Source organism: Homalodisca vitripennis, chromosome 4 (assembly GCF_021130785.1).
Source record: "Homalodisca vitripennis isolate AUS2020 chromosome 4, UT_GWSS_2.1, whole genome shotgun sequence".
Classification (NCBI taxonomy): Eukaryota; Metazoa; Arthropoda; class Insecta; order Hemiptera; family Cicadellidae; genus Homalodisca; species Homalodisca vitripennis.
In genome coordinates, this window is record NC_060210.1 from 41,451,743 (window position 1) to 41,479,390 (window position 27,648).

A 27,648-nucleotide genomic window follows, 5' to 3' on the forward strand; every position below is an offset into this window, starting at 1 on the left:
CCATTTACATGTCAAAGTTTCCAAGTTTATTTAACTCATCTAAAATATCTGTTTTATAGCCATAAGGTACTGTATCGATCTTATTTTCTAGAACGATTCTCTTATCATCTTTAGCGTTCAGTGCCAGCTTGTTTATGGTAACTGTGTACAATTCATGTTTATAGCTTTTTATTACAGTCATCTCCCTAAATTCTTCTTTATCTTCGAACAAACATCTCTTCAAGTTTTCGATATTTATTGTTTTATTTACAACGCTTCTCTTAATTCCTTTACACCTAACTGGATTTTTGTCTAGATATTTGTACGAGTACATCTTTGATCTTAAACCACAAAATTCTTCTAATATCTCGCCGTTCAATTCGTCTTTGAATTTCCCTATTACCTTCTTATTTTTAGTAGTGAAACATTCATGATCTTTTGGATAATCACTTGTATCAAAGTCATCTATATTTTCTTTAATAATTTTAAAAGGATCTCGTTTCAATTCTAGAAAATAACTGTCTGTATCCATGTAACACAGATTCAAATCTGGATCAAACTTCTTTAATTTGTTGTAATAAAACTCGTACATTAGCAATTTTGAGAGGTCGAGAACTGAAAATCCTATGTAAATCGGTTTGTTAAATTTAACCTTTTGTTTGTACATGTGACTCGCTATACAGTTGTCGTCAAAGATGTTAAAGCATTTGAAATTTGTTTTCTTAGCTTGTTTCATTGAAAATTCTTCATTTCCAAGCTTAATATCACATCTGTTTCTCACATTTTCCATAGATTTTCCAAAAACTGAGTTGTTCATCAGCTTATAAAAATCCTTCTCAAAGTCACTTGTAGCTTTGGTCCTCATATTAGTATTAAAATCAATGTATTCTTTCATAAAAGGCTTCTGATCGAATGCAATAACTCTATTCACATGTTTCAAAATCATACCTTGTTCCAAATAGAACTTCAAATTTCTCGAATGAACAACGTATTCAGTTTTATCCAGTAGAGTTGTGCAAAGTTTGTTTTTAAAATGTTCTGGAGCAAGAGGTAAATCCTTGTGATGTTCGTGTAAATTCGTTGGATATCCAAGATCAACTTCGAGAATATAGCCATAATCTTCGTCGCCAGTGAGTTCTAAAATTGTTTCTTGCCACTCTTCTTTTGTATACGTTTTAGGATCCATCCACTTGATATCGCCGTATGGTAAACTTTGCATGAGGCCATACCCATAAAGGTTATTAGCATCGAGATAGAGTAAATAGTTTTCGGGCTTTGTCTTATCAAAATCTTTTAAATATTTGTTATTTGCTTTCACATATCGTTTAATACACTGAGAAATGCCCCCGCGAATGCCTTTTTCAATCATCAAATACATATTATAATCGTTAATTAGCTGAAGCTCAATTTTCGTTAATTTTAACATTGCGTCCCATGCGAGACTGGGAGCTGTTAGATAGTGTGCCGGATCGAGTTTATAACAATTAAGGCAAATGTTTCTGAAATTTTCGAATATATCAGCAAGCAATAAAACATCTTGGATATTGTACAAATCAGAGTAATTTCCAAGATTTTTCTCTTTTAATTTGTTCCAAACGCTCAAGTAGTGTTGATAATCTTTCTCAGATATGCTCTCATCTGTCAAAAGTGAATAGAAATCTTGAATTCTCAATTCTTCTGTGTAATCAAGTTTTTGAATACTGTCGATAAATTCATAGGGAAATATTCCTTTTCCAGATAGAATTTTAAAAATCTCGTCGTCGTCATTTGGCTGTCTTTCTATTATCTCATTCAATATTCTTCCATCTTGTATAAAATGATTTGTATGTTTGAAGTCTTCTCTCTTTAGATTTTTAGCTAACTTTTCTATAGACGAGGCCATGAATCTGAACGTGTCTACAAACGAAAACTTGATGAATTTTCTTGGCTTATCACCTTCGAATTCATAGCCATATCCAGAATTTACAGAATAATTTATATATTTTTCATCGGTGTTTGCAATCAAATCAACATTTCCATATTGTTTAGCCAATTCTTTTATGTACAAATGCGTATCGTAATTAGACATATTGTGACAGAAAACGGGAATATTCTGAGGAAATTTCAAATTCAGATTACAAATTCTATGAGCTGCACCTCGAAATTTTCCAGTCAAATGACAGTGATCTCTGCATTTTTTGAATGCATCATAAGCAGAACTCCAATTATCTGGTAAAAACCCTAAAGTTTTTTCAGTGTCTTGATACGATATTTCTTCACAAATGTGGCAAAGATTTGAATTTTGATACGAAATTTCTTCTTCGTCAGTCAATTTCATGGGCTTCATGTTCTTTGAATTATATTTTTTAGCTATGTACTTCGATAATTTATTGAGTTCTTCAAACAATTTTGCAGGAACGTTCGGCAACTCTTCTTCATTTTTTGCTCGATAACATATCGGCTTGTACATACGATTGGTCACATTAGACACTAAATATAGAGTAAAACCATAAGGAATATGCTTCTGAATCTTGGTTGTAGTCGATTTTTGCGGATTGTTTTTGCATGTGGGAATCTTCTCTAATATGCTTTCAAAATCCATATAAATAACGTACGGATGGCTAAATTTCTTTTGGTAATTGGTAAATTTAGTTGTTTGACCCGGAAACGGCATAATTGGCTTGCAAACTTCATGTTGCTTACAAATTTCTAAATGATCTGATAAAGCACTATATTTGTAGAAATGGCTTAAACATCTTCGACACAAGAACGTCTTGTGAGCATTTTTTGATATCTGTGAACTCGCTAATCTACTTAAATCTGTTATCAAAACATAATGGGATTTATCATCTTGTTTAACATACAATAAATCAACTTCTAACTTGGCGTCATAAACTTCTGAAATTTGCAACGGTACTATGTGTAGTTTTTCATCAAAAGTATAGACATTTACAGACATTTTCGGATACTTGTACTTTGCTTTGCTGCTTCGTTTTTCAAATAATTGTATATCTTTTAAAGACATAGGATAGTCGAATCCAGAAAATATCTCATCGTTCACGAATTTTTCGTATTGTTTTGCTCTGTCAACATGAGTCTCGGGTTTTTCAATAGCACATCTTATTGAGTAAATAAAGCAAAAATCATCTCTATTTTTTATATTTATACAAGCTTTTTTATCTTTGATATTCTTTGGTAAATCGATGTATGATCCTGCATTCATCATTTCGTGTTTGTTAAGGCTCAAAACTAGTTGTTTACAACTTTTAAATGTCCATCCGGAACCTTTATTTGGATTATTCGTTTGTTCTCGATGTGTTAATTTATTAAATTGCTTAGTAATAAAGTCGTTTACGTCAAAGATTTCGTCTGCTTTGATAGTAAAATACATTAGACATGTTTGCGGTTCACCATTCACTAAAGTTCGTTCGTATTCACATTCCAAAGAGAGATAGCCCTTCATATTTTTAACATTTTCTTGAAATTTCTCGATTAAACTTTTAATTTCTGACCGCATAATTGAAAGATATTTGTAAATTGACATGAACTTATCGTTTAAATTCGTTAAAATGTATTGCTTGAAAAGACCGTGTATTGAGGATAAAACTTCTACATCAATGATATTTTTAGGTTTTTCGTTAAGAGTTTTGTCAATTTCTTCGATCATTTCAGACTTAGTTTTATCGTTTGTTTCTAAGGACAATTTTTCAGCGATTGATTGAATTTTTTCATCATTAAATAGATTGAGATCTTTTTTATCTTCCTTAAAGCTTTTCTTTAATTCACGCAATTTTTCTATATTATACATGTTTTGGTGATCGGCAATTTGATTTTCTTTAGCCCAAGTCCTCAAATAATTTAGTTCTTTATTATAAATTTCTTTGTTCTTCAAATGATTTTTCGAATTGTAATGACGAGTATAGTGATGTTCAAAAATGTCTTTTTTGCAGTATGGGCACTCTATCTTTTTCCGCTCCATATTTAAAGAGCAAAAATTTGTAAACTAAAATTTTGAGAAGTAGTGATTTTTGACACAAATCAGCACAATTTCTGGTCAAATGTTTTCAGATTGTTCTACCTGTATTTGTTATAGAAAAATCTTTTAACTAAATTTAGTTAAAAGATTTTTCTATAATAAATGGCAGCGCTGTTACAAGAGTTGAATAAGGTTGGTGAACTAAGATTCAAAGAATATAAGAAATTAGTGGAATTGGAAGAAAAAAAGATATATAGAATCTTGAATTTGGAGAAAATGAAAGATAAATTCGGGTTTACAATAATTGCCGAGTTGGAAGATTGTAAAGTACACTTGCCGAACAGATTTTTGACTGTTTTGGATGAGAAAAAGATTAAAGAATTAAACAAAAATGAAAAATTACACTTGATTGTTACTGGAAAGAAGACTATAAAAGATAAAGACTGTGTTACAATTAACTTTGTAGAATAAAGATTTTTTATTAAGATTTTTTGATTTTTTCATTAAAACAGCTTATAAATGTAGAAGCAAACATTGAACAGTAAAACAGCTAAAGATTCGGTTATTTAACATTCGTGCTTTCCTGTTAGATTTTATTAGATTTGTTTATGGTTCAATGGACAGTATTTTACATTGATTTTCTGTCTGTCCCAAAAGTGGTCTAGAACAGCCTTACTGTTTGATTTTACAGATTCGTTTATTGTCCTTTAAACAGTATTTTCCCTTGATTTTCTGTCTGTCCCAAAAGTGGTCTAGAACCAGCATATTCATATCTACTTATATATATACACATTATAAACTTTTACCATACGTACATACTATAACAAGTTTTATAGATTTGCACTTTAAATTAACATCACAGCAAATATTATACTATAAGTAACTTTTACAGTATTGTAAAATATAATAATTAATATAATCTAGAGTGTAACATAAAAAGTTGAATTATTTTTACAAATATTAAAAAAATTAAAAGTAAAACAATCAAAAAAGTTTATTTCAAATTTCTATCTTGATATTATTTACACAAATTAGTCATTATCAGGCGTGTTAGTTATTTTTAATTATTTAAGCCTATAGATCAATTCTTCAAAATTATTAACACATATCACATCCTTCAAACATTTAATAATGCTATCTATGTACTTTTGATTAATCTTATTGATTAGGGTCTACTACCATTTCAAACATCGCTTCCAGCTTAGTCAGAATTAAGGTAGATTTCACATGTGGCTGTTATCTTGAAATGAGAAAATGAAGAGGCATTATTAGTTTAGACATTTAATTTGCACAAAATTGACAGGATGATAATTATCAAGGCTATCATATCAATACATTTGTAATATTTTCAAATATTTAGGAACTCCATTATCATGACACCTCACAAAACAAAAATAGTCAAGTTTAAACTATTTGTATGTAAACTTTATTTATTTACAATAAATACAGAATTGTGTAAGTAAACATATAGTGGTATATGTTTACTTACACAATTCAACTGGATACTCTAAAACTTTTAATTTCCACCAATCTTGAAACCTAGAGATCAAAACATGAGTACGACCAAATGTTACTTGAAACTGCTTGAAAATGTTATAGAAAGTATGAATTTTGATTTATAACATAGAGAAAAATTGTGTAAAAATTAGAATGCCTGCCATTTTGAAACCTTATATTGTTTGTACTTTCTCGGTAGTAAGTTTAGTTTGAATCGCTTAGAATTTACAGCAATTATAGTGTTTACCATTATTTCTGCAATGCTGTTATATATTACTCAAAACTTTGTATGGTCACTATCTAAGAACCTTAAAATATATCAAAAACACATAAAGACAAATATTAATACAAGTGATGCGAATTTTGAATAACATTTTTTAAATAATGTAAATTTACTTTTTGACTTTCCTTCAGTGACATTACAACACTTTTGTCAACACTGTGATTTTATTTTGAAATCAGAGACTGATTTCTTGTTTCACTGAACGATGGCAAATGTCCGGAAAAATCCTGTTTCCTTCATGTTCTATTTGTTTTAAATTTTAAACTACAACAAAACGCTAATGCATGATAACCTTGAATATGTCATTGAATGATGCATTATAACATCACAACATTAAGAAAATTTGTAAATTTATAATTCATTAATATTATGAACTTTCCAGGAGTAGAAATTAACTGTAATACTTGTTTGTTTTGCTCTATGATGTATAATAACTGATATACTACTACTTTTCTAAATTTTGAATGTAACCATTTTGAAACTCTTAAGAGATATGGAAATGAAGTGATAGAATACAAATTGTTTATAATTGATTAATATATTTTTAAAATGTGTCCCTTTTGTTCTATATTGGGAAACAATCGAGTTACAAATTTTCGACAAATGCAAATGGTTTGTTGTAATGTTATTGTTTGTAGTAACCTATAGAGGTTATACTAGGTTCTTTCCTTAAAAACCTGTTTAATTATAAATGGGTCATGAATACACACTACTTACACTTTAGATACTCTCTTTAGGGATTATATTTTACAGCATAGCATGCCTTAAGTTGTAATTTACTTTAACAATTAAGATACATACCATGTGCAACATTGTTGATACAGTCCAAGTACTGATTCCCCTTCTCATCATACATGTACTGAGCCTTGGCTCTCATGATCTTGATTGGATCTTCACGGAAGAACAGTTTGCATGAATCTCTGAAACATTATGGATAATTGTTATGATCTTAGTTTATTTTACGTGGAATATACAATTATCAGTATGACAAACAATGAAAGGACATAAAAATGTCTATTTATAGAGACAAAGTTAGGACTTTTCCCCATGTTACCTCTTTGTGAGAAGGATGAAGGAACATAGAGTATCAAGATGCACACACAGAGTCAATGATAAACCAATATTAAAGTTATGGGGGTTTGAAACCTTCCCTCCGCAAAGTTCCTCACAAAAAAAATTATTGCGTGTTAAATTTTAGAAATACTTTATGCATTGACTATAATAACCTGTCAAAATTAAAAGAGAAAATATCATAGTTTACTTTAACTTTTGATTTTGTATATTTAATTATTTCTTCTATGAATAAGTAGTTTAGCAAAGGCTTCACCTGCTCTTATACTCCACATTAACACCATCTTCATTAGCTGTTGAATGAGCGAGCCAATCATGTTCATGTCAAAACACATAATGAATCATGCATCAATTTACCCACTCAGTGCAGAGGCCATAGCATTATATAGTGGTTTTATTGTGAGGGCTATTCAATGAAATTTGCATGCATTAGACAAATTGAAAATCTCATGTTTTGAAGCTACAACTATGTTCTTTTACAAAAATACTAACTTGCCTTTTATATTTTGTATCTTAATCAATCTATTGTAATTGTCTTCATGGTATCACTTAGAAAACCAGGGAAATTTCTACGAAGCTGCACCAAACATGACCTCCAGAGCTCAAAACCACCAAACGTTCAAAAGTATATGTATATCTATGTTATATAACGTGACTTGTGGAAAAGATAACTGTCCCAAAAATCACGAACAATTTCAAATGTTGTGCAAAAATTGATTTAATAGATATCTTGGATAAGTTTAGTATGCCATTTTGTTTCAATATTGTGACCATTTAAAACCTTAAAATACGTCACAAATCCGGTATTTATTAATCTAGCAAAAAACAAAAAATTTTCTGGAAAGCAAATAACATTTACTAAATATTTTGTAATTAATAAGTTTATGGTATCTCAAATAGTTTTCAAAATATCTATTGCACGTAAAATCCCATAAGAATTTTTCTATCACCAAGAACTGGCAATAGGAATACTGGAGGAGTTCAAATTTGGCACAAAAATTGATCTTATAAATATCTTCTGTTTCACTCTGTCACAGGGCCAGAAGCTTATAGCCTTCATAGGACCACCATTGGAACACTTCTGCAAGAAGCTGAGAAAAACCTTGTATACTTAGTCCAATAAAGTAGCCTTGTGATTACTTCCAGAGTGATAGGACATTCAGGATGAGTAAGGTTGAAGGAAGGGGCTTTAAGGGAGGTCAGCTTTGGTCGAGTATCTTCCAGTTAAAACAGACAGGGGACAGCACTCCCTCATGTTTAGACTGGTAACAACATTTAACATTCAGGGGTTTCAACCTCTCCATCCTTCACAGTAAACTAGATGCATTGATCAACCATTTTACCGATAGTAGTCCCTCATGTTTAGACTGGCAACAAAATTTAACACTCAGAGTTTCAGCGTCTCTAACAATCATCCTTCACAGTAAACTAGATGTATTGATCAACCGTTTTACCGATAGTAGTCCCTCATGTTTAGGCTGGTGACAAGATTTAACTCTAAGACAGTTTCAGCCTCTCCAACAATCATCCTTCACAGTAAACTAGATGTATTGATCAACCATTTTACCGATAGTAGTCCCTCATGTTTAGGCTGGTGACAAGATTTAACTCTAAGACAGTTTCAGCCTCTCCAACAATCATCCTTCACAGTAAACTAGATGTATTGATCAACCATTTTACCGATAGTAGTCCCTCATGTTTAGGCTGGTGACAACATTTAACTCTCAGACAGTTTCAGTCTCTCTAACAATCATCCTTCACAGTAAACAAGATGCATTGAACCCTGACGTCTTACCCTGATATCTCGATATTTGCAATTAATGACGTGCTACTCCTGGATATCCATCGGGTTTCCCAGATGTAAGTGACACATCGGCTTTTGCTGCACTTAGTGTAGGTTTATTTGGAAGATGTAAACCGTGCAGAAATGAATCTTCCTCGGGATATTAGAAGCCATTACCAAACATTAAATTATCGGAAAGCTTCACTTCAAGCATTAATGATCTCTTGTTACCAATCTCATCTCATTGAACATTTTATTTCATACTTGACCTCGACTAAGGATATTCAGAAAAGATGATCTTTTACTGTGATGTGTCCCAAGCACCACCAAAATCAGTAAAGCCAAATGTATGAAACCTGGATCTATTCACCTTTCTAGCACCAGGAATTAATCTCAAGGGGTGTAGGTAGAAAAATTTATTTTTATAGTGAAATGTAATTAATACAGATTTACAATGATCCTAAACACATTATACACAAGCTCAAGGCTTTGTGACAATGGAACAGGAGATTTTATGATGATGTATATTTTAAAACGTTATTACTAACCTTATAGAAATGTCCTGTAACAACATACCACTTTGGTGAGATTTAATAAATAAGCTGTTTTTGGTGAAAATCCAAAATACATATGCAGCACAACCTTTTTCACGGATGTAAGGTAAGTTGCTTTGAATACTTTACAGAAAACTCTGCATATAGTAAATAATACAAGAAAGATCTATAATTATTTCAAAAAAGAGTGCGGTAGTTGTAATATGCAAAACGCTACAAGTAAGTAGAATTTCTTTATGCATCCAAATTAACACTTGGCACTAATTACTAGCCTATACAATATATGTAAACTAAAATTGGAATAACTGAGTTATAAAAATAAAAACTTCCAAGGATTATTCAAACAATATTCATGCTATTTCATTTGAGTTTTAATTTATTAGAAATTCAATATTTAATATAATTTTTTGTCTGAATGTCTTTTGAACACATGAAATGAAACTTGCTTAAAAGCAATAAAATAATGATACATAATATGAACCGGTACCTCCAACAAATAGAAGGTTTATTAAAATCGCCATGAAAAACGTATTCAAGTAGATTGGTTTACTGGAAATGACATGTTCTCATTTTAAGTTATAAGACCTCAAAGGTTTGACATTTGATGATTTCTCTGTTTCCCGGTCAATTAATAAAAAATGTAACTGTACAGCATCAAATCTATGATTTTGTAGTTCCATTAAGTTAATTAAAACTATATTTTTACCACTTTACTACAAGTAATAAATAGTCAGGGAATCAACACACATAATAAAAATAAAATTAATGATTTAATTAATTAATGATATAATTAATATTAATGAGTTCATTAATACTAACTAAATACAACAAAACAAAATTCGCCTTGAATAATAATACTAAAGTAACACTCCTAATCCTAACACAGCCTGATAATAAATAGTTATGGAGACTAGTTAGTTATTGTTGACCATCATAAATAGACTGTGTGATTAATATGTAATAGTGGCTGCAGTGGACAAGGCTATAGTGTGTCTACAATAGATATAGAAAGCAGGTAAAGCTTGTTTAAACATTGGAGCACTATAGTCAAGAGTTTTAAACATTTTGCACAGGGTAGAGTAGACGGTATTGGAATAGACCTATAATTATTTGTAAACCAGGGTGTCTTTCTTAAATATTGGACTAACTTCACGATTCTTAGCAGTGAGGGGAAAACTCCTTGTTTAAATGATAAATTGACTAATTGAAATATTGGTCTTACAATATGCTTTAAGTATATTTTTAATGAGCCACACAGACATCAAATTAATATGGTTGATGTTTTAGCGGGAAGCTGTAAAATAATTATTTGTACATCTATTAAAAACATTTCTAATTTATAGAACAACACTACGAAAAATATGAGATATAAAATCCCCAAGACTTTGCGTACTCACCTTTGCAACAAAACTTACTTTAAGACCAAGCTACCTAAACAACAGCATAGGCTACAATTAAAATAGGCTATGAATATTATTTCACCAACCTTTTACAATTCAACCTATAGTCGAATCGATTTATCACAATGATTATTAATGTATGTCGCTATTATTTATGTGTCCTTGGAGGACTGAAGGAGGCACTAGTACTGAAATATGTTTGCTGTGTTGGCAGCGAATACATAATAAATACAGAAAGTACAACAGATCAGAATTACCAACGTAGTGTCGGTTGCACAAGTCCCGGCAGCACCTATGTCTGTAGTCACGTGTCCTGAACGTCGGTGGCAAGGAGTAGGCGTGTTGATTGTAGAGTCGATACGCATTCCTTTCTCTTTAGTAGCTCACTTTGTCTATTGTAAGACTCATCATCAATAGTCAATGAAGACACGCTACTTCCAAGCTCAGGACGATAATATGCTAGCGAGGCTCAACTGTTTACTATTAATAGTTGGTCAAGGAATTCCATTTCTGTACTGACTTGTCCAGACACGTTTCCTTTCTTGTAATCTGTAGTAATGAATGTTATCGTTCACGTTGATCAGCGTAATCCAGCTACCAGTCACAAGGTCCAGTTCATGCGAGGCATCTTTAAATTCCCATCCATAAATAGTGGAATAAAATGGAACACTACGCAGAGAATAAGTTAGGGTTACTGTGGTTTTTAAAATTAGGAGTGTGAGACTCATAAAATATATAGACTTTTATAGAAATCGTGTTGAAGAAATTGAGGCTTTTTCTACTGGCTTTTTAGGAGAAATGCTAGGCCCTTATTAATAATTATTATTGACAAATAATAGAAGATATCTCATTTAAAAGCTACAACTAACTTAACACGCATCCAAAAGCTCTTTAGTTATTCTCCTAAATTGAATACTTTTTGAATATTTAAACGATAAAAACGTTTAAGATTTGTTTTTGAAATAACCAATAAAACTATCGAAAAACTGAAAAGCGATTTGATGTTAGTTTATTATATCTTTATTGCAACACATCTTTCATAACTCTGCGATTAAAAATAAGACCATAAAATTGCTTGAAGTTAACATTGTTCTGATAGGGATAAACTCTAGATGGTCGCCAGTAAACCTCTGCCGTCGTCGATCATTTACAGATGTAAAAAATAAAGAAAATAAATGAGTAACTATTGTTTTGGTTTCGCTCTATATTTACAACTAGATACTGCTCTGTAAGTAGTGTCTAACTGTAATCTTATCTAACTGTAACAACCGTACGGTATATATCACAGTTCTGAATTTGAATAATATTAGTCGTTCAAATAAGCCAACAGAAGCTTCACAAACACGCAAGTATCTTGTTTTATAATGATAAATGGTGTTTTAATTAACTGGCCAAAAACTACAGAGCACGCAAAATTAATTCAGAAATGAAGTAGGTAAACATTCTAAACATGGCAGATAATTTAGGAGCATGTGCATCACTTTGATGCCTTCTTAGATCAATCATAATATTTCCTAATTAAAGAGAAATATAAATTACAAAGATCCCTTTACTGACATGTTTTGTCTAAAGTTTATTACATTTTACAAAAAAATCACTTTTAGTATGATTTAATTTAATTGTACAAACCTACAGTAGACTACGTATAGTTTATTCATGCACCATTCATACAAGGTTTATAATAAGAAAAAATAATGTTAAAGGAATAATTATAAGAAGTTAAAAAAAGTTCTAAAAATATTAGCTTTATCATCCGTAAATGGCAGTTTTGAATTTTTGAAAAACCTCTTTAGTATAATGGATTTCTGCCTATAGTTTACAGAGCTAAGTAATCGCTAAGAAACTAAAAAAAGTTGAACTTCCTAATTTAGTTTCACCTAGTATACAGGATTAGGTAGTTTATCCCTATAGACTAAAAATAAAAATGATTACATGCGATGAACAATTTATAATGGTTAATCAACCATTTTAAATTGTGAATAAACTATCATTATTAAATTATTAACTATTGTTTGATTGTTTAAAAGCCATCACGACCATAGAAATGCTATTCTGTTTCTAAAGCATACCCTCTCAATTTTTATCACTTAAGTATAAATGATAAATTAAATGCGCATCTCGGTGCTCAACCACTGCGCAGTTTAGACAACGGGCTCAATTGGCTTAATTGAAATAACATAAATTGGAGTGGTATTACGCTCAATTTGATCAACACCGTCACGTGACTGCGGTGTGGACAAGGACATCAATCGCTCATCCTTCAATGAGCTGGAAGGCAACAGAACGACGCCATTTCGGCAACCGTTTAAATCCTTTCTTTATTCCCTCCCTCCTTTCACCAACCAAAGCCTTCATTGGGTAAATTGGAGTACAACTACAAGCTTGTAGGATCTCGCACCAAATACAAGTACAAAAACAATTGCTACAATTCTGATGGTCAACTAAAAGTGTACAACTAAATTTATGTGTTTGTAACAGTAGAATTTGGTTCATTCTAGTAACGCAATTATTAGGCCAGAGTTGCTTCATAATTTGAAAGTATCTTTCTATCCAATTAAAGTAGAGATCAGGCTTTCCATAAAATGTAACTGAGGAACGTTGTTATGACATACAGACTATACTTGCTTGACCTACAGTAGTTACTGTGATTTTTATGGGTTAAAGACACAAGAAGAAGAGCAGCACACATACTCAAAGGCAAAGTAGAATTAAAGGGAGGAAGAGGAAATACCACGGACTTTCGACGTGACAACATTATTTGTGTCAACACCACGGAGTCAAGTCAAGGACGAGGCTCATTTGTTTAGCGTAACCACAAACGTTATAGAGTTTCTGTTCTTATGACTTATGTAGTCGTCATACATTGTAAAGAAAGCATTTGGCCTTCACTGGACAAATGTGGTGAAAGGAGGCAGAAGGACATTCTTCGAACACCAATCCCACCTCTCATTAATGAGTAAACTAAAAAATGGAAAACCATTATTCAAACCGCAACGTCTTTGGGATTTGGCGTTATACAAGCAGGGATTACAGCTATCTTCAACGAATTAAAAACAACAACAGAAGGCTACAACCGTGGTAGAGAAATGTAGATACATGAAAAATGAAACTACTTCAGTAGATGACACTTTTTGCGCTTGTTTATTATTATACTAGATCAACACATCTGATATCTACAATATTGTTTATCAACAGTTTATCCAACAATTTACTATTATAATCATAAAATTAAAAACATCTTAGTGAATTTTCTCCACATATTAAAAGTAGGCGAATAAATCAATATCATTGAAGACAAACTAACACAAAGAGCCCAAAGAACTCAATATTACATAAAGTATATTCAATGTGTATAAATCTTATTTTTAGTACGTTTATTGCCTTTGTAGCAGGCAAAGGTCTTGTTCCTGTGTAGTTTAAAATAAATTTTTATCTTTTTAACCCTTTTGATTCCCTTCCCATTTCGATCCCCCACCAAAACTATCCTGTCTAACGTTCGATTCCTTTGTTAGAGTAAATGATATTTCACGAAATACTGGGTTGTATGGTTATACAATGTAAATAAATTAGCTCTTAGCTTCCGGACTAATATGATCAATTAATTACTTTATTATTCAATGATTCGTAGTAATAGAAAAAAGTAAAACCATGAAAATATCGGCAACGGCGATAAGTGAAGATGAGAATACCGCAAGTGAATGCGCTCAATGAACGAATGAGATGTTGTCATTCCAATACGGCCCCGGAGATAATCAAGGCGGCGGCCTTGACTGACCTAGGCCTACCTGTTGTCGTTTGACCTGCCACACATGTCGGTCTAGCATCGCCTCTTGTGTTGTCCTTTCTACACTCTTCACGTGGTGTTGGTCAGATAACATTATTCAGCAGTTGAAGTTTACTCCTCAGTCCTCACATAAAATACTCCATCGTACGCATAATGTGAGCTTTGTCTGCCCTTTTCACAACACTGTGATTCCACTACCAGAGTTATGTGATCCAGTTTTCGTTAACTTTTAATTTATTACATACAAACACAATATCGATTAAAAAGCAAATGTCAGAGGTCAATGTACTGATTAGCTAAGTTGTCATCACAACAAATTAAAACATTTCCAATTATTATAAGTCACAACGCCAGTTCAAATAAAATTCTCGAACTTTTATGCGGTTTACAATTTTGACAACATGAAAACATGACTAGTCTAGTCATATACTTGAAGGAATCGGACCTCTGCTAGGAGTACCCGGGAGTTTGGATCTCTGCTGAGAGTACCCGGGAGTTTGGATCTCTGCTGGGAGTACCTGGGAGTTTGGATCTCTGATGGGAGTAGGCCTACCCGGGAGTTTGGATCTCTGCTGACAGTACCCGGGAGTTTGGATCTCTGCTGGGAGTACCCGGGAGTTTGGATCTCTGATGGGAGTACCCGGGAGTTTGGATCTCTGCTGAGAGTACCCGGGAGTTTGGATCTCTCCTGGGAGTACCCGGGAGTTTGGATCTCTGCTGAGAGTACCCGGGAGTTTGGATCTCTCCTGGGAGTACCTGGGAGTTTGGATCTCTGATGGGAGTACCCGGGAATTTGGATCTCAGAAGGTCGTATATATTATAGAATAGACAACATCAAGTGACATACCCAGGGCCGTGTGCAGGAGGGCAGGCGACCGGGTCAAGCTGCTGAGGGAGGCAATAACGCAGTTGTACCGTGATAATAATATAGCCGCAGTCTACGTATACTAATATCATATACGATATGGAATTATAATAAAATATAATGATTATTTCATTTGAATGTGACTAAATGTAGAAATAGTGATAGTAAAATCATGTTTACTTTGAATACGAGTATTTATGTTCGAGGAGGGGGTCTCCGGCTACGCTGGTCCCGCGTGACACCAATCTAGGGACGGCCCTGGATACATCTGTAGTTTAAAACTCGATTCGTCTGTGTCATAATCATTTAGCACAAACTGAGACAAGCTGTCTTATTGTGCAAGTATGAAGATACCTATTCGATGTTTAGTAAAAGGATGTTTTTGAAACCACGAGAGTTAATAAAGCCACCTCGTACATCGTGAGAACAATCGACGTGTAACTGATCTACTAACGCTAGCTTATCAATAATATCGAGAGTTACCTCTCTACCAAACTTGAGAAATAGATAAAGCTACCTCGTACATCGTGAGAACAATCGACGTGTAACTGATCTACTAACGCTAGCTTATCAATAATATCGAGAGTTACCTCTCTACCAAACTTGAGAAATAGATAAAGCTACCTCGTACATCGTGAGAACAATCGACGTGTAACTGATCTACTAACGCTAGCTTATCAATAATATCGAGAGTTACCTCTCTACCAAACTTGAGAAATAGATAAAGCTACCTCGTACATCGTGAGAACAATCGACGTGTAACTGATCTACTAACGCTAGCTTATCAATAATATCGAGAGTTACCTCTCTACCAAACTTGAGAAATAGATAAAGCTACCTCGTACATCGTGAGAACAATCGACGTGTAACTGATCTACTAACGCTAGCTTATCAATAATATCGAGAGTTACCTCTCTACCAAACTTGAGAAATAGATAAAGCTACCTCGTACATCGTGAGAACAATCGACGTGTAACTGATCTACTAACGCTAGCTTATCAATAATATCGAGAGTTACCTCTCTACCAAACTTGAGAAATAGATAAAGCTACCTCGTACATCGTGAGAACAATCGACGTGTAACTGATCTACTAACGCTAGCTTATCAATAATATCGAGAGTTACCTTTCTACAAAACTTGAGAAATAGATAAAGCAAACATACTAATATTTGTGTGAGGTCAGTTTTAGAGAAGAAAATTTACGCGTTGAAGAAAGAAAGTTAGAAGCTAGAGAGTGAAAAAGCTCAGTAAGATTGAGTCTAAATGAACGTTACGTTTTAATAATATTTATGTAACTGGGTTAATTCATTAAACATTTTTTTCTACTACAGTATAATAAGAGGGGTATCACTGATATACTTTATACGTTTTCAGTTAATAATTTGACCTATTAATAGCTTTTGAAGTATTTTCATTAATAGGGGTTTTATGATGAGAGACCGAGAACTCTGACGGGTGAGAATCAAGAAGAAATTTCTTTTTATTTGCCACAGTTCTCATGGAAAGTTAATAAGCAAAGGCAATTATAAGGAATATATATTTTTCTATTCGATTGAAATAAACTTTCTCAGAGGGAGCATTAGTTGCCAATCATATTTTATCCGAATAATGAGACCGTCTCATATTTGTAAACTTGAAATTTCGGTTACATTAAAAATAGTAGTATTAGATTGTCTTGCTGTAGCCCGAGTACATCGACAGACCGAGGGAGATATTCTTCTACTTCTGGGCGTCATCAGGTAAAGATTAACCATGATCTACTTTGTTACTGAGACGTGCTTCAATATCTGATAAAACTTTAGGGCTTCTCAAAGTCATTGTTCAGGTCGGAAAAGTCATTAGGAATAATCATGATTGCATCGCACGGACAAAAGTTTGGAATTTCATAACCTCAATATTAGTTGCCCTACTTACTAACGCATGATTTTTAAAAATAAAATTTTAACTTTAAACATTAGTTCATTAGCGGCGTAAATGCCTTCCCGAACCTTAATTCATGGGGTACAAAGTAGAGTGCTGTGTGCAGTTTATCAAACAGTTTCGTTTACTACCGGAAGAATCACAACCTCTTGTAAAAGCACCGTGTGTGCGATTCGGTGGCGACAGGCGAGTGTACTGCCCAGTATTGCAATATTATCAATTGAGCCAGCCCGTTCTAAATGAGGTTTGCCGAAAATTTCACCGGCAGAAACCAGTTGCTGGACGAGTTGCAAATGCAGCCTTGGTGAAAAGTAACTTAACAGAACTTGACAAGTCGATAATCGGCCTTGGCAAACCAGTTAGTGGTGGGGATTGGGTGGAAGTTGTAGAAACACACAAGTAAATGAATATTGCGAGCGACTCAATGCCCGCATCAGCCCGCCCCCGCACATTTCCTTCATAAGACCTTCCTCGTTCTTTGCTAAAATTCATTGTTCGGTTATTAGTTACTTCCTGTTAATTTTTCATTGCCTTGTTTATGAACACAGTTTGTTTTAAGCCAAGAGTTTCTGTAATAATCTGTAGTTGTTCAAATTAATGTATAAACTTGACAAATAACTGGACAATTAACCTCTGTGTTACAATTATTCTAGAAATAGTCTCAAACAATTCTGGAAGATCGTCGTGTCCCTGACGAAATTTTATTCAGTATTTATTGGCCGAGCGTTAGTGAAGCTCATAACTCGATGGCCTGAAAAACTTTTATAAAAAAATTTCTGTCTGTCTGTCTATTCGCATGATATCTCAAAAACATACTGACCTACAGACTTTAAATTTTGCTGGATTCCTAATTTTATATAGGCAACACTGAGTTCGATAATGATGTATTTCACTCCATGGGGTTTGACTGAGCGGATATTTTTACAATGGTCTTACGGGTAGGCCTAAGCATGTTGGCAACGAGAAAATAGCAGAAATTTTGTGTTCCTATATAGGATGTTCACATGAATATATATATATATATATACTAGCTGTTTCCCGCGGCTTCGCACGCTTTTCGTAAGTTTTGCCCGCGTATGAGCATTTCTGGTTGAAGTAAATTATATTTCCAACCCCGATGTAGATTTTACCTTGATGTCACGATCAAGAAAATATGTCAAAAATGTATTGTACATGCATAATGTATTTTATTACAAAGTGGTCTACCACTCAACCTTTAAGTTCAACCAAAAATTTAGTTTAGACAATTATACATCATAACTTAGCGCCTTCAAATAGTGTTTCACTGTTTAATATACGTATCTATCTCGTAATTGCAGGTTATAATGTGCAGGCGCTTTGAAAACTTTTCTTCATTTTATTCGTTTATATTCACGACATAAGCGAATAATTCAGATAATAACTATCCTATCTTCTAAGTTAGACTAAATTACGGATACATGTGAAATTTGATTGAAATTGGTTCAGTCGTTTTGGAGTTTATTGGCAACATACATCGTGACTCAAGATTTTTATATATATAAGATATATATATATATATATATATATATATATATATATATATATGCATTAACATAGTGGCATAATTATTCCAATACATCCAACATCATTTTATGGTGACTTAGTATGTAGACTTGCATTATTTAAACACTGTTATTGAACCCAATTTAATACAAAATGTGTGTGTATAATGTGGCAAGATATGTCGAGAAAGATTTCATAAAAAACTTTAAATTATGAAACTTAATTTCTACATAGATAAGAATGAGTTCTACAATGTTGTATGTCCAACCACGGAATTCAGCTGTGTCGTTAGTTTATAACTGTAGTTGATGGCAACAGAATTGATGTTTTATGTTATACGTGCTTTAGGAACTGATAATAAAGCTGTAATTAACACAAAAATTAGTTGAAGTAATTCAAGCGTAGGCTTATGACATGATAAAATTCAATCAGTGGCCAACGTACAAAATGTAACTTCCAAATAACGTAGGAACGAAATGTTTGAGACACGTTATTAACTCCAGGAAATCGGATTTTTTATTTCAAAAGCCTTTTAGCGATTTAACAAATAATTGGGCGAATTTTGTATTATAAAATAGATTAAATATGTCTAGTTTTTTACCATGCGAAGTTAGGGCTAAGAAGCCCTCTCTAACATTTAATCTGAGGACTAACGGCTTAAAGGTGGCGTCCGAACCACCACCAAAGGCCGAAAAGGCGTATTTATAAACATTTTGCAGAGTAAATAAATTAAAACTACCCTATGATTGATTCTCAAACGGCACTTGTCTAATGTTGTGAGCAGCTACGCAACAGTAAGCTGTAAAAGTGAATGAACACGTGATATTTCTAACTGGTGAGACGCATTGTAGTTTAAGTACCATTTCGAAAACGCTATGAAAGATGAGTTTGGTTTCTGAACCATATCATTAGAGTTCACACCTATTAACCTGAATAGGATTCATTTAGAGTATCATGCGCCGTAATATCTGGTAAGAGTATAAAATTAACTAAAATAACTAGCAAAATTAATTGTACTAAAAACTAGAATTGACCACGTTGAAAGTATCTACGTGTCATAAAAATTATTACAAATGGATTTTCGCAATTTTTATAGCATTAAGCAGTGTAGTTTAAGCAAATTTTACAATTTACTTTGAGAACCGTAGTTAGAAATGTGTTTTAGGCCAACATTTTAAACGTTTTAAAACAATTATAATTGCATTAAGATTCTCGCATCCTTATTATACTAGTTAACAAAATTGTATTATTTAAATTAAAAAGATATTTTATTACACTAAATTGTAAAGATAACATGATTTGTTCGACATTTGCCATCGTTCAGAGATACACAAAAATCAATAACACTGCGTTTCGATATATGAGATCTGATCAAGAAACCTAAGACAACACACAATCCATCCACCTAACTAGTTATCTACCTACGGAAGATATCACATTGCAGATTTCAAAACGCAGTGTCACTGATTTTTGTATCTCTGAACGAGTGCAAATTCCCGAAAAGGCGGTGGGAAGCGTGCGGTAGTGATTCCTTCCCTTTTGTAAAACATATAATTATTTTATCACTAAAAATTTATGAAATAAGAAATCCAATATTTATGTACAATTCAATTTCAATCAATCTGAAATTTTAAGAAAAACGCCCAGGCTCTTGAGTAGTAGCCTATGTATTCGACTATTAATGTAATAAGACTGTAGCATCAAATTATCAAGTATTTACACGCGAAGGCACGTGTAGCAGCAGTGGTCCATCAAAGGTCAATAACTTGTAACGTTTCGAAATAATCAAAACATAAGCTTTTTATATAGCTATAAAGCCTTATCGCACAGAACAATGCCAGATAAAAGTTTTCCACTTGTGGAAATCATGAGGATATTTCAAGAAAGGTCAAATACGAGACAAGATAAAACAAAGCTCACGAGTTATGTCATTGCAGTTTGGTATTAATTATATATTAAATAGCGTGATACAAAAGATAAGAGATCTATTGAGTTACACGATAACTGTACTAAAAATGTTACTGCGTCACTGTTGAAGTTGGTAGATTTGCACAACAAAATTTGATAATATTTACAATTTACTTTGAAAATCAATTATTACAAATGATGTAATATAAACACAAATTAATAGAATCTATACTATAAAAATACCAGTACAATGAAATTGAAATATTAGAATACGTAATTCAAAGCCGGACCTTTGTAACGTTTCATTTCAAAATTAAATTAATTGCATTCGTAGTTCCCTCGACTTAGAATTTTAAAATGTGATTAACTTTAAAAACATGTTTAAACTATATTATACAACATGATTTACTGTTAAGAAGTTTAGCATCTTTAAACAAAAACCAGACCATTTTATAAAGTTTTCATCTCGAATTAACGATCTTATTAAAATATTAATTCATTATTTAGTAAATTTGTAATGAATTATTTAGTAATTCATTATATTATCGGTCATTTGGAAGGGAATTTAAAAGATTAATTAAAAACTTTAACATGCTAGCAATATTATGGGTTGCACTAACAATCCTAAAAGCGTGGTCATGCTCTGACCATACACAAACAGCAATGTCTCCAAAGGACTTGGAGGACCAATAAGACTGCACGTTGCTCTATTGCTCCTGCGTTTTATTAAAATTCAAGTGGGTTTTTCGTATTTTTTACTGTGAATTCTGAGCCCAGTGCGGTTCAAGTACCTTTTAGACACGAAGGTAAAAAAGTTTGTCACCTTTTTTATTCTCCTACTAACAATTATTGTTATCTGTGTAATTATGCCAATGAATCGATCTCCAGTTGCCTCGCGTACAGTGACAAGCTCAAGGTCAACAGATAAGAGACCAACTGATAAGGACATCAAGCCAGTATCTGATACCGGTATCGGCAATGGAATCTCACCCCAGGTTACTGCGGCAATAGAGTTGGCCGTAAACAATGCCATCTCATAAAAGTGGCTTGTGGGTGACATCTCGGGAAGAGTCTAAGAGATCGTCATTGCTAATTTTACTGCCGCGCTGACCGCTGCAGACAACTGCATCGATCAAGTAATGTCCTAGGTGAGCAGATTGAGGACGGAAGCGCAATAGATGCAGAGAGTATTAGACGATCTTGCTCAGTACCAAAGACGAAACAGCCTTCGGCTTTACTGTCTATCCGATTCTCCGGGGGAAGACACGGACGCTTTGGCTCTGGATGTCTGGAGAGTCAAAATCGAGCTTCAGAAGATTTGTCGCTACCATAGGGATGGCCGTGTCCCACAGTTAGGCGTCGAAGCAGGAAAGAAACCGCGTCCCATCTTAGTAACATTCACCAGCTATAGACAGTGGAGGGAAGTGTACTCCAACAAAAAAGCTTAAGGAAACAAAAATAACAATACGGGAGGACCTCACTGCTGCCAGGATGGAGACGCTCAAGAGAGCCGCTGAACAACTTGTGCCTAGGAGTGCCTGGACTCTTGATGGGTTTTTGGCTTGACAGGGATGGAAAAAGAGAGTTGCTATCTCGGTGGATGGCATTCCTACCGATAAGACTATAAGACATTCCATATGAAAAAACTAATTTTTAATTTCATCTAAACTGTTATTATTTGTTTCATTTTCTGTTTTATAAACTTTAATTATGAACTATCTAGTTAAGAATTTATAAATGGTTATTTATTGGCGTATAAACTCGAATTTCAAGTTATTTCAATGGATATATTTTTAACAACAAACAATGCGTTTATAATTTGATGCAATATTTTTTGTCAATATAATATGATGTTAATGTACTATTCTTATAAATCATATTTTTCTTAAGGTTAGTTTTTTTTTAACTATATAACAAGTTGGAGCCAATGCTAATTTAACTGTTTATTTGTACTTAATTATATTTCTAAATTTATTTTTACAACTAATTTATAGTTCATTGATTAAATCGCTGGCTTTATTTACTTAATTTATCTAATTTACCTAATTTTGTGGACTCCTGGAAAATCTTTGTATCATTTTTCTTTTCCCTATACCTATGAGCTTAGAACTTTAAAATGCTGTAGATCGTCAATAATGATCGTTAGTTATCCTAAAGTTGATCTTGTTCTTATGTATACATTACTTCTAGAATTATTTTTGTTATATGTTGTCATATGAATGTAAGTGTGAATGTGTGTGTACAGGAGCTCCTGCCGGATCAGCTTGTGCGCGGTTGTGTGGTCGGCCGTATCCTGCCGCTGCTACCAGCGGATCCATTTTAGCTGGTTCGCGCAGTGACGACCGCATGTCATTTCATCAGCCCAACTCCTGTCCTCAATACTGTCTCCTTATCAGAAACTTTATTAATGCTCAATCACTACCTGGACATATAGACGAAATCAGAGAATTTTTCAGCCTGAAACATTTGACATTATTGGTGTATCAGAATCATGGCTTAAGCCGAGTGTACCAAGAGAGACGGTCCTTTCTGGCTATGTCCTGTTGAAAATGACAGAATTCAAAATATTGGTTGTGGTAATACAGTTGTTTATGTAAGGGAGGGTCTGAGGTGTAGGCTACTGTCCGCATCTCCCTCTGAATACTCGGCCAGGTCTGAGTTCATGTGAATTGAAATTGGTTTATCTGCTTCGAATGTCCTGTTGATCGGTGTGTGCTATCGGCCTCCCAGAATAGGTCATCTGATGTACTTTTAAAATGCTCTCTTACACCACTTGCCACGCTACAGTCTAGACCATGAATGACTTTAACACAAACTTACTAAAATCGATAGATTATAATACTTGGAAACTGACAAAAATGTTCGACTCAACTAACATGACCATACTGCCACTATGCCCGACACATCACACTACCGAGTCAGACTCCCTTCTGAATCTTTTAGTTGTTACTGACCCCTCTGACATATACCAGGACAGATTCCAATTCCAGCAGTTTCATACAACGACCTTGTGTACTGTGTTATCATTGAAAAGTCATCTAGCGATTTGTGGCGCAATATTAGGAAACTTGGTTTGGACAAAGACTACTCTTTCCTCTGATCCTGTTACCCTCAAATAATCTAAATAACTATTGTGTTCCTTGTTGTCAGACTGTCAATACTAACCAAGTTACGGATTATGCTAAAACACTTCTACATATGCCTATACATCGGCACAAATATGAAACATTTGCTTTCCAACCTGTAATACAATCAGACGTGTTTGGAGGCAATTCGCCGTATTGACAGTGATGCTGAAGGGTCTGACGGCATAAAAATTTGAATAATAAAAAACATTCTTTTTTCAACTCTCCCAATAATCACATACATTTTCAACACGCCAGGGCATTTTTCCTTCACTTTGGGAGTCTGCTATTGTCCGCCCCTTGAACAAGACCTCAGTTCCAACATCTTGCCAAGACATCAGACAAATTAGTATTCTACCCGCTCTATCTAAAGGCCTTGACAGAATTGTGCACTGCTAGATTACTGATTATTTGACTCGCAATAACGTTCTAAATAATTTAACAATTAGGATTTCGAACGGGACATAGTAATGAAACTGCTTTACTGAAAGTCACTGACGATATACGATTCGTAATTGACCAAACACTACGCACAATACTGACACTTTTTGATTTCTCAAAGGCTTTTGGACTGTGAAAACTACAGACTATTATTGGAAAAATTGAGAATAATTTGTTTTTCAGAAAATGTTTTGCAGTCGCTGGAGACTTATCTGTCTTACAGAAGGTAGTATGTACAGGTAGGTGACGAGGTGTGTACAGGTGTGGCTGAGTGTCGAGTGTGCTGTTTCCTCAGGGTTCCATACTTGGTCCTTTGTTGTTTGTGTTGTACGTCAAGGACTTAAGCACGGTTACACTGCAAGTCCCACATGTATGCTGATGGCCTCCAGATATATGTCCACGTTAACACACACCTGATTGATGATGGCATTACGATCAGCACTAATATAAATAATATCCTGATAATACTAATATCAAAATAATATTTTGAACATTGGTCCCCATTCAATTTTAAATTCCGGCTTTTCAAATTATTTTTTAAACGTTTTCTAATCAGTCTATCGAAGTGGTGTGGAAATAACTCTGGTTCGTCTGTGTTCGCACAGAATTGCTGTATAAGACAAGTGTTTTGTAGTAGGTATGTCGTCTGTGGAATTCTCTTCCTCGTAGGATAACATCCTTCGAGATTCGTCCTCGGTTCGTGGCGACGCTGAAGGAGCACTATCTGGGGCGGATGGCATAGGTCTTCGCTACGGTTGCACTGACTGAGTTATATGTGTGTTTTTAATGTGATATTATATAAGCGGGTGGTGGTTCGGAAGTCACCTTTAAGCCATTGACACCCATGTTAAGTGTTAGAGCGGGCTTTTTAGCCCTAACCTCCTGGAAAAATAAGAAATCTTTACTTTACTTTATATACGAGTACATTTTTATTATTTTGTGTGTAAGTCTATGTTTATGAATGTGTTTATATAGCTTTATTTTAGATATAAGTTGTAAGTTGTATAGGTTTGTAAAAATCCTGAAAAATCGAGGAAAAAGCAAGAATAAGATTGCACCATTTGGAAGAGTTGACATCTTTTATGCGCAAATTTTACAAATTGTGGCTTCTTTACTGAGAAGTCAGTCGTTTAGCTGTAAAGGCATTAATTACCACGTACACAAAGTGAAATTTCACTTCAATGCCAGAAACATACGAGTACAACGTGACCTCATTCCCGCCGAAGGTCCCGAAATAAAGCGGGTTTAATAATTTTAATACACCTACCTAATAAAACAACTTGCTGAAATGTCATTAATATGCTGCACCTCGGTGGTTATGCTATTAAACATCCTAGTTTTGTTACGACTGATAAATATTTAGTTACCTAACTCATTATTGGAGGTCTTGATCATTTATTAACTAGAAGAATTTATAAGTGTTTTAATTGGGTACAAAATACTAGTTGATTTTTGATTCGTGGTGCTGGCGCAACAAAAGACTGTTATCGAACTCACTAAGACGGGGTCAAATCAGTTTAGCAATAACCCTTTATCAGTGGCCGCCCACGCGGCAGGTAACCTTGTAGCACTTGTGTGCACATGTCAGTTTCTTATCGTCATTATAAATGTCATCTCTTTATCTGTTGTGGTTATTAATATTTTAATTACAAAACTTGAATATCCAAATATCAAGTGCCTAACACTTGCGGATTTGACAGTGTTACTTACACAGCTCAAATTCTTGAGCACGTGTCAGACATCTTTTAAAAATTGTATATGTTTTTTTCTCTGAGAGCTAAAATGATTGTTCTAACTACAGTTTTGTAGTGGCGAACCGTGTTGTTGATATAATTCAAACGTGACAAAACAATTGTTTACGAACCATGTATCTTTGGGTTCAGCCTCAAATTAAGCAGTTCAGTTGGAAAAACCGAGCAAATTAGTCAAGTAAGGATTTTTACAAAACTTCATCAACCATATTATAGGACAATAAAAATACTGACCTGTTAAAAATTATACAATACACGTTTATTTTCTACGTATTGTGCTCACCCTTTATTTAGTAAAATTTAAATTTGCACAAACATAGATACAATTTTGTATTCATATGATAATATCTGCACAAAACGTGTTCTATATCTTATGAAAACGTCATAACTAAATGATAGTTAATCAATTTATTTATGTGCGAGAAACTCAACATTATATATACTGTTTATTGTATGGCCTAATGCTATAACACATACAATATGTTTCCATATAAGGTTAAAAAGCTCAAATTCCATACCCTGGCATAAATAATATAATAAGCGAAATATTTGTTCAACAAATTAACATTTGAATTTAAGAAACTAGAAGCTTACAAAGTAGAAGCATATTATATCTTTAAGAATTTACACATTGAAACAACTTCAAATTGTAAAAAATTTATTTCTAACAGAAAAGTAAGTTATTTTATATCAACAGACAAATTCAACTGTTTAGTTACGCTCTATTTCACCTTCTGCTTAGTGCAGCGTCTGAAATTCAAAACTATTATAGACTTGACTCCTGGAATCTGGAGCCCACGTCCACCTGAAGACTTTTGTAGTCCAGGTGTATCTGATGTCAAAACGATACAAAGAGTTAGGTTTTAACTTCTCCATCGCCGACCATTTTTGATCGCCATTTTAGACGGACATGGGCTCCAGATTCCAGGAGGCAAGTCTATGACAGTGTCGGATTTCAGACGTTGCACTAAGCAGAAGATGAAATGAGCTAACTCAACATTCCCATTGAATCAACGCTTCCCATCATAGTTATGTTCTGTGCAGAGCATTAAAAAAGAACATTTTCAATGAAACTTATGTTTGAATGTCCCTTGATTCTGCCTGTTCTGTCTTTTTCAGACTGTTATTATTAGTTAACGGTATGAAACAGAACTTTAAAATACTTTTATTCATGTCATTAGATATTAGTTCCTTATAATTATATTAAACGGCAAAAATCCTTTTCCCCTTTCATAATGGCGGTTGTTCAAATATTAAATATGGAATTTAACAAAAATTAAAAATGTATTGTGTTATTATCGATAGTACAAGACAAGTCAAGCCGTTGTCTGTATATATGCCTCTCTGTATATCCATATGTGCAATAACTCCTAACAGAAAGGTCCTAGAGACCTGAAACTTGCTACGTACGTTAATATCGCAGATATATTGCATGATTCATGCATAGGCCTATATTGCATGATTCAGAGCAGGATATTCTGAATGTGGCAATCAGCACTTAACGCGTTAAGTCTTACTTACGACGATTTAGTAACACTGGATGACGTTCAGTAATAAATAACGCAAGTCTTCTTTATGCCATACACTATACCGAAGATGAAGAAAATGTTGATTTTGTAATAGGAATCCGAACATCAGTACGTTAATATTGATCCAAAGAAGGAACGCTGTAGATTGTGGGTCAAGAGATCAAGGGGTAACAAAGTAGCAGTAGCAGTCAGCAACGTTGTGATGGCATGCAAGCAGGTATTCAGAGCCATTTTGGTTATACGGATAAAGTTGGATTGTATGTAAAATATACATATGT

At 33.7% G+C, this 27,648-nt stretch overlaps 1 protein-coding gene across 4 annotated transcripts in view; it reads right to left on the reverse strand.

Annotated features, from left to right (window-relative positions):
- Window positions 1-27,648, reverse strand: part of LOC124359196 (5-phosphohydroxy-L-lysine phospho-lyase) — a 177,089-nt gene that overhangs the window by 38,414 nt on the left and 111,027 nt on the right. For 2 of the 4 annotated variants that reach the window (XM_046811746.1, XM_046811747.1), the window contains one exon: window positions 6,516-6,634. In XM_046811746.1, coding sequence (XP_046667702.1) covers window positions 6,516-6,634 — 119 coding nt within the window. The other 2 variants (XM_046811750.1, XM_046811748.1) reach the window with 2 other exon arrangements.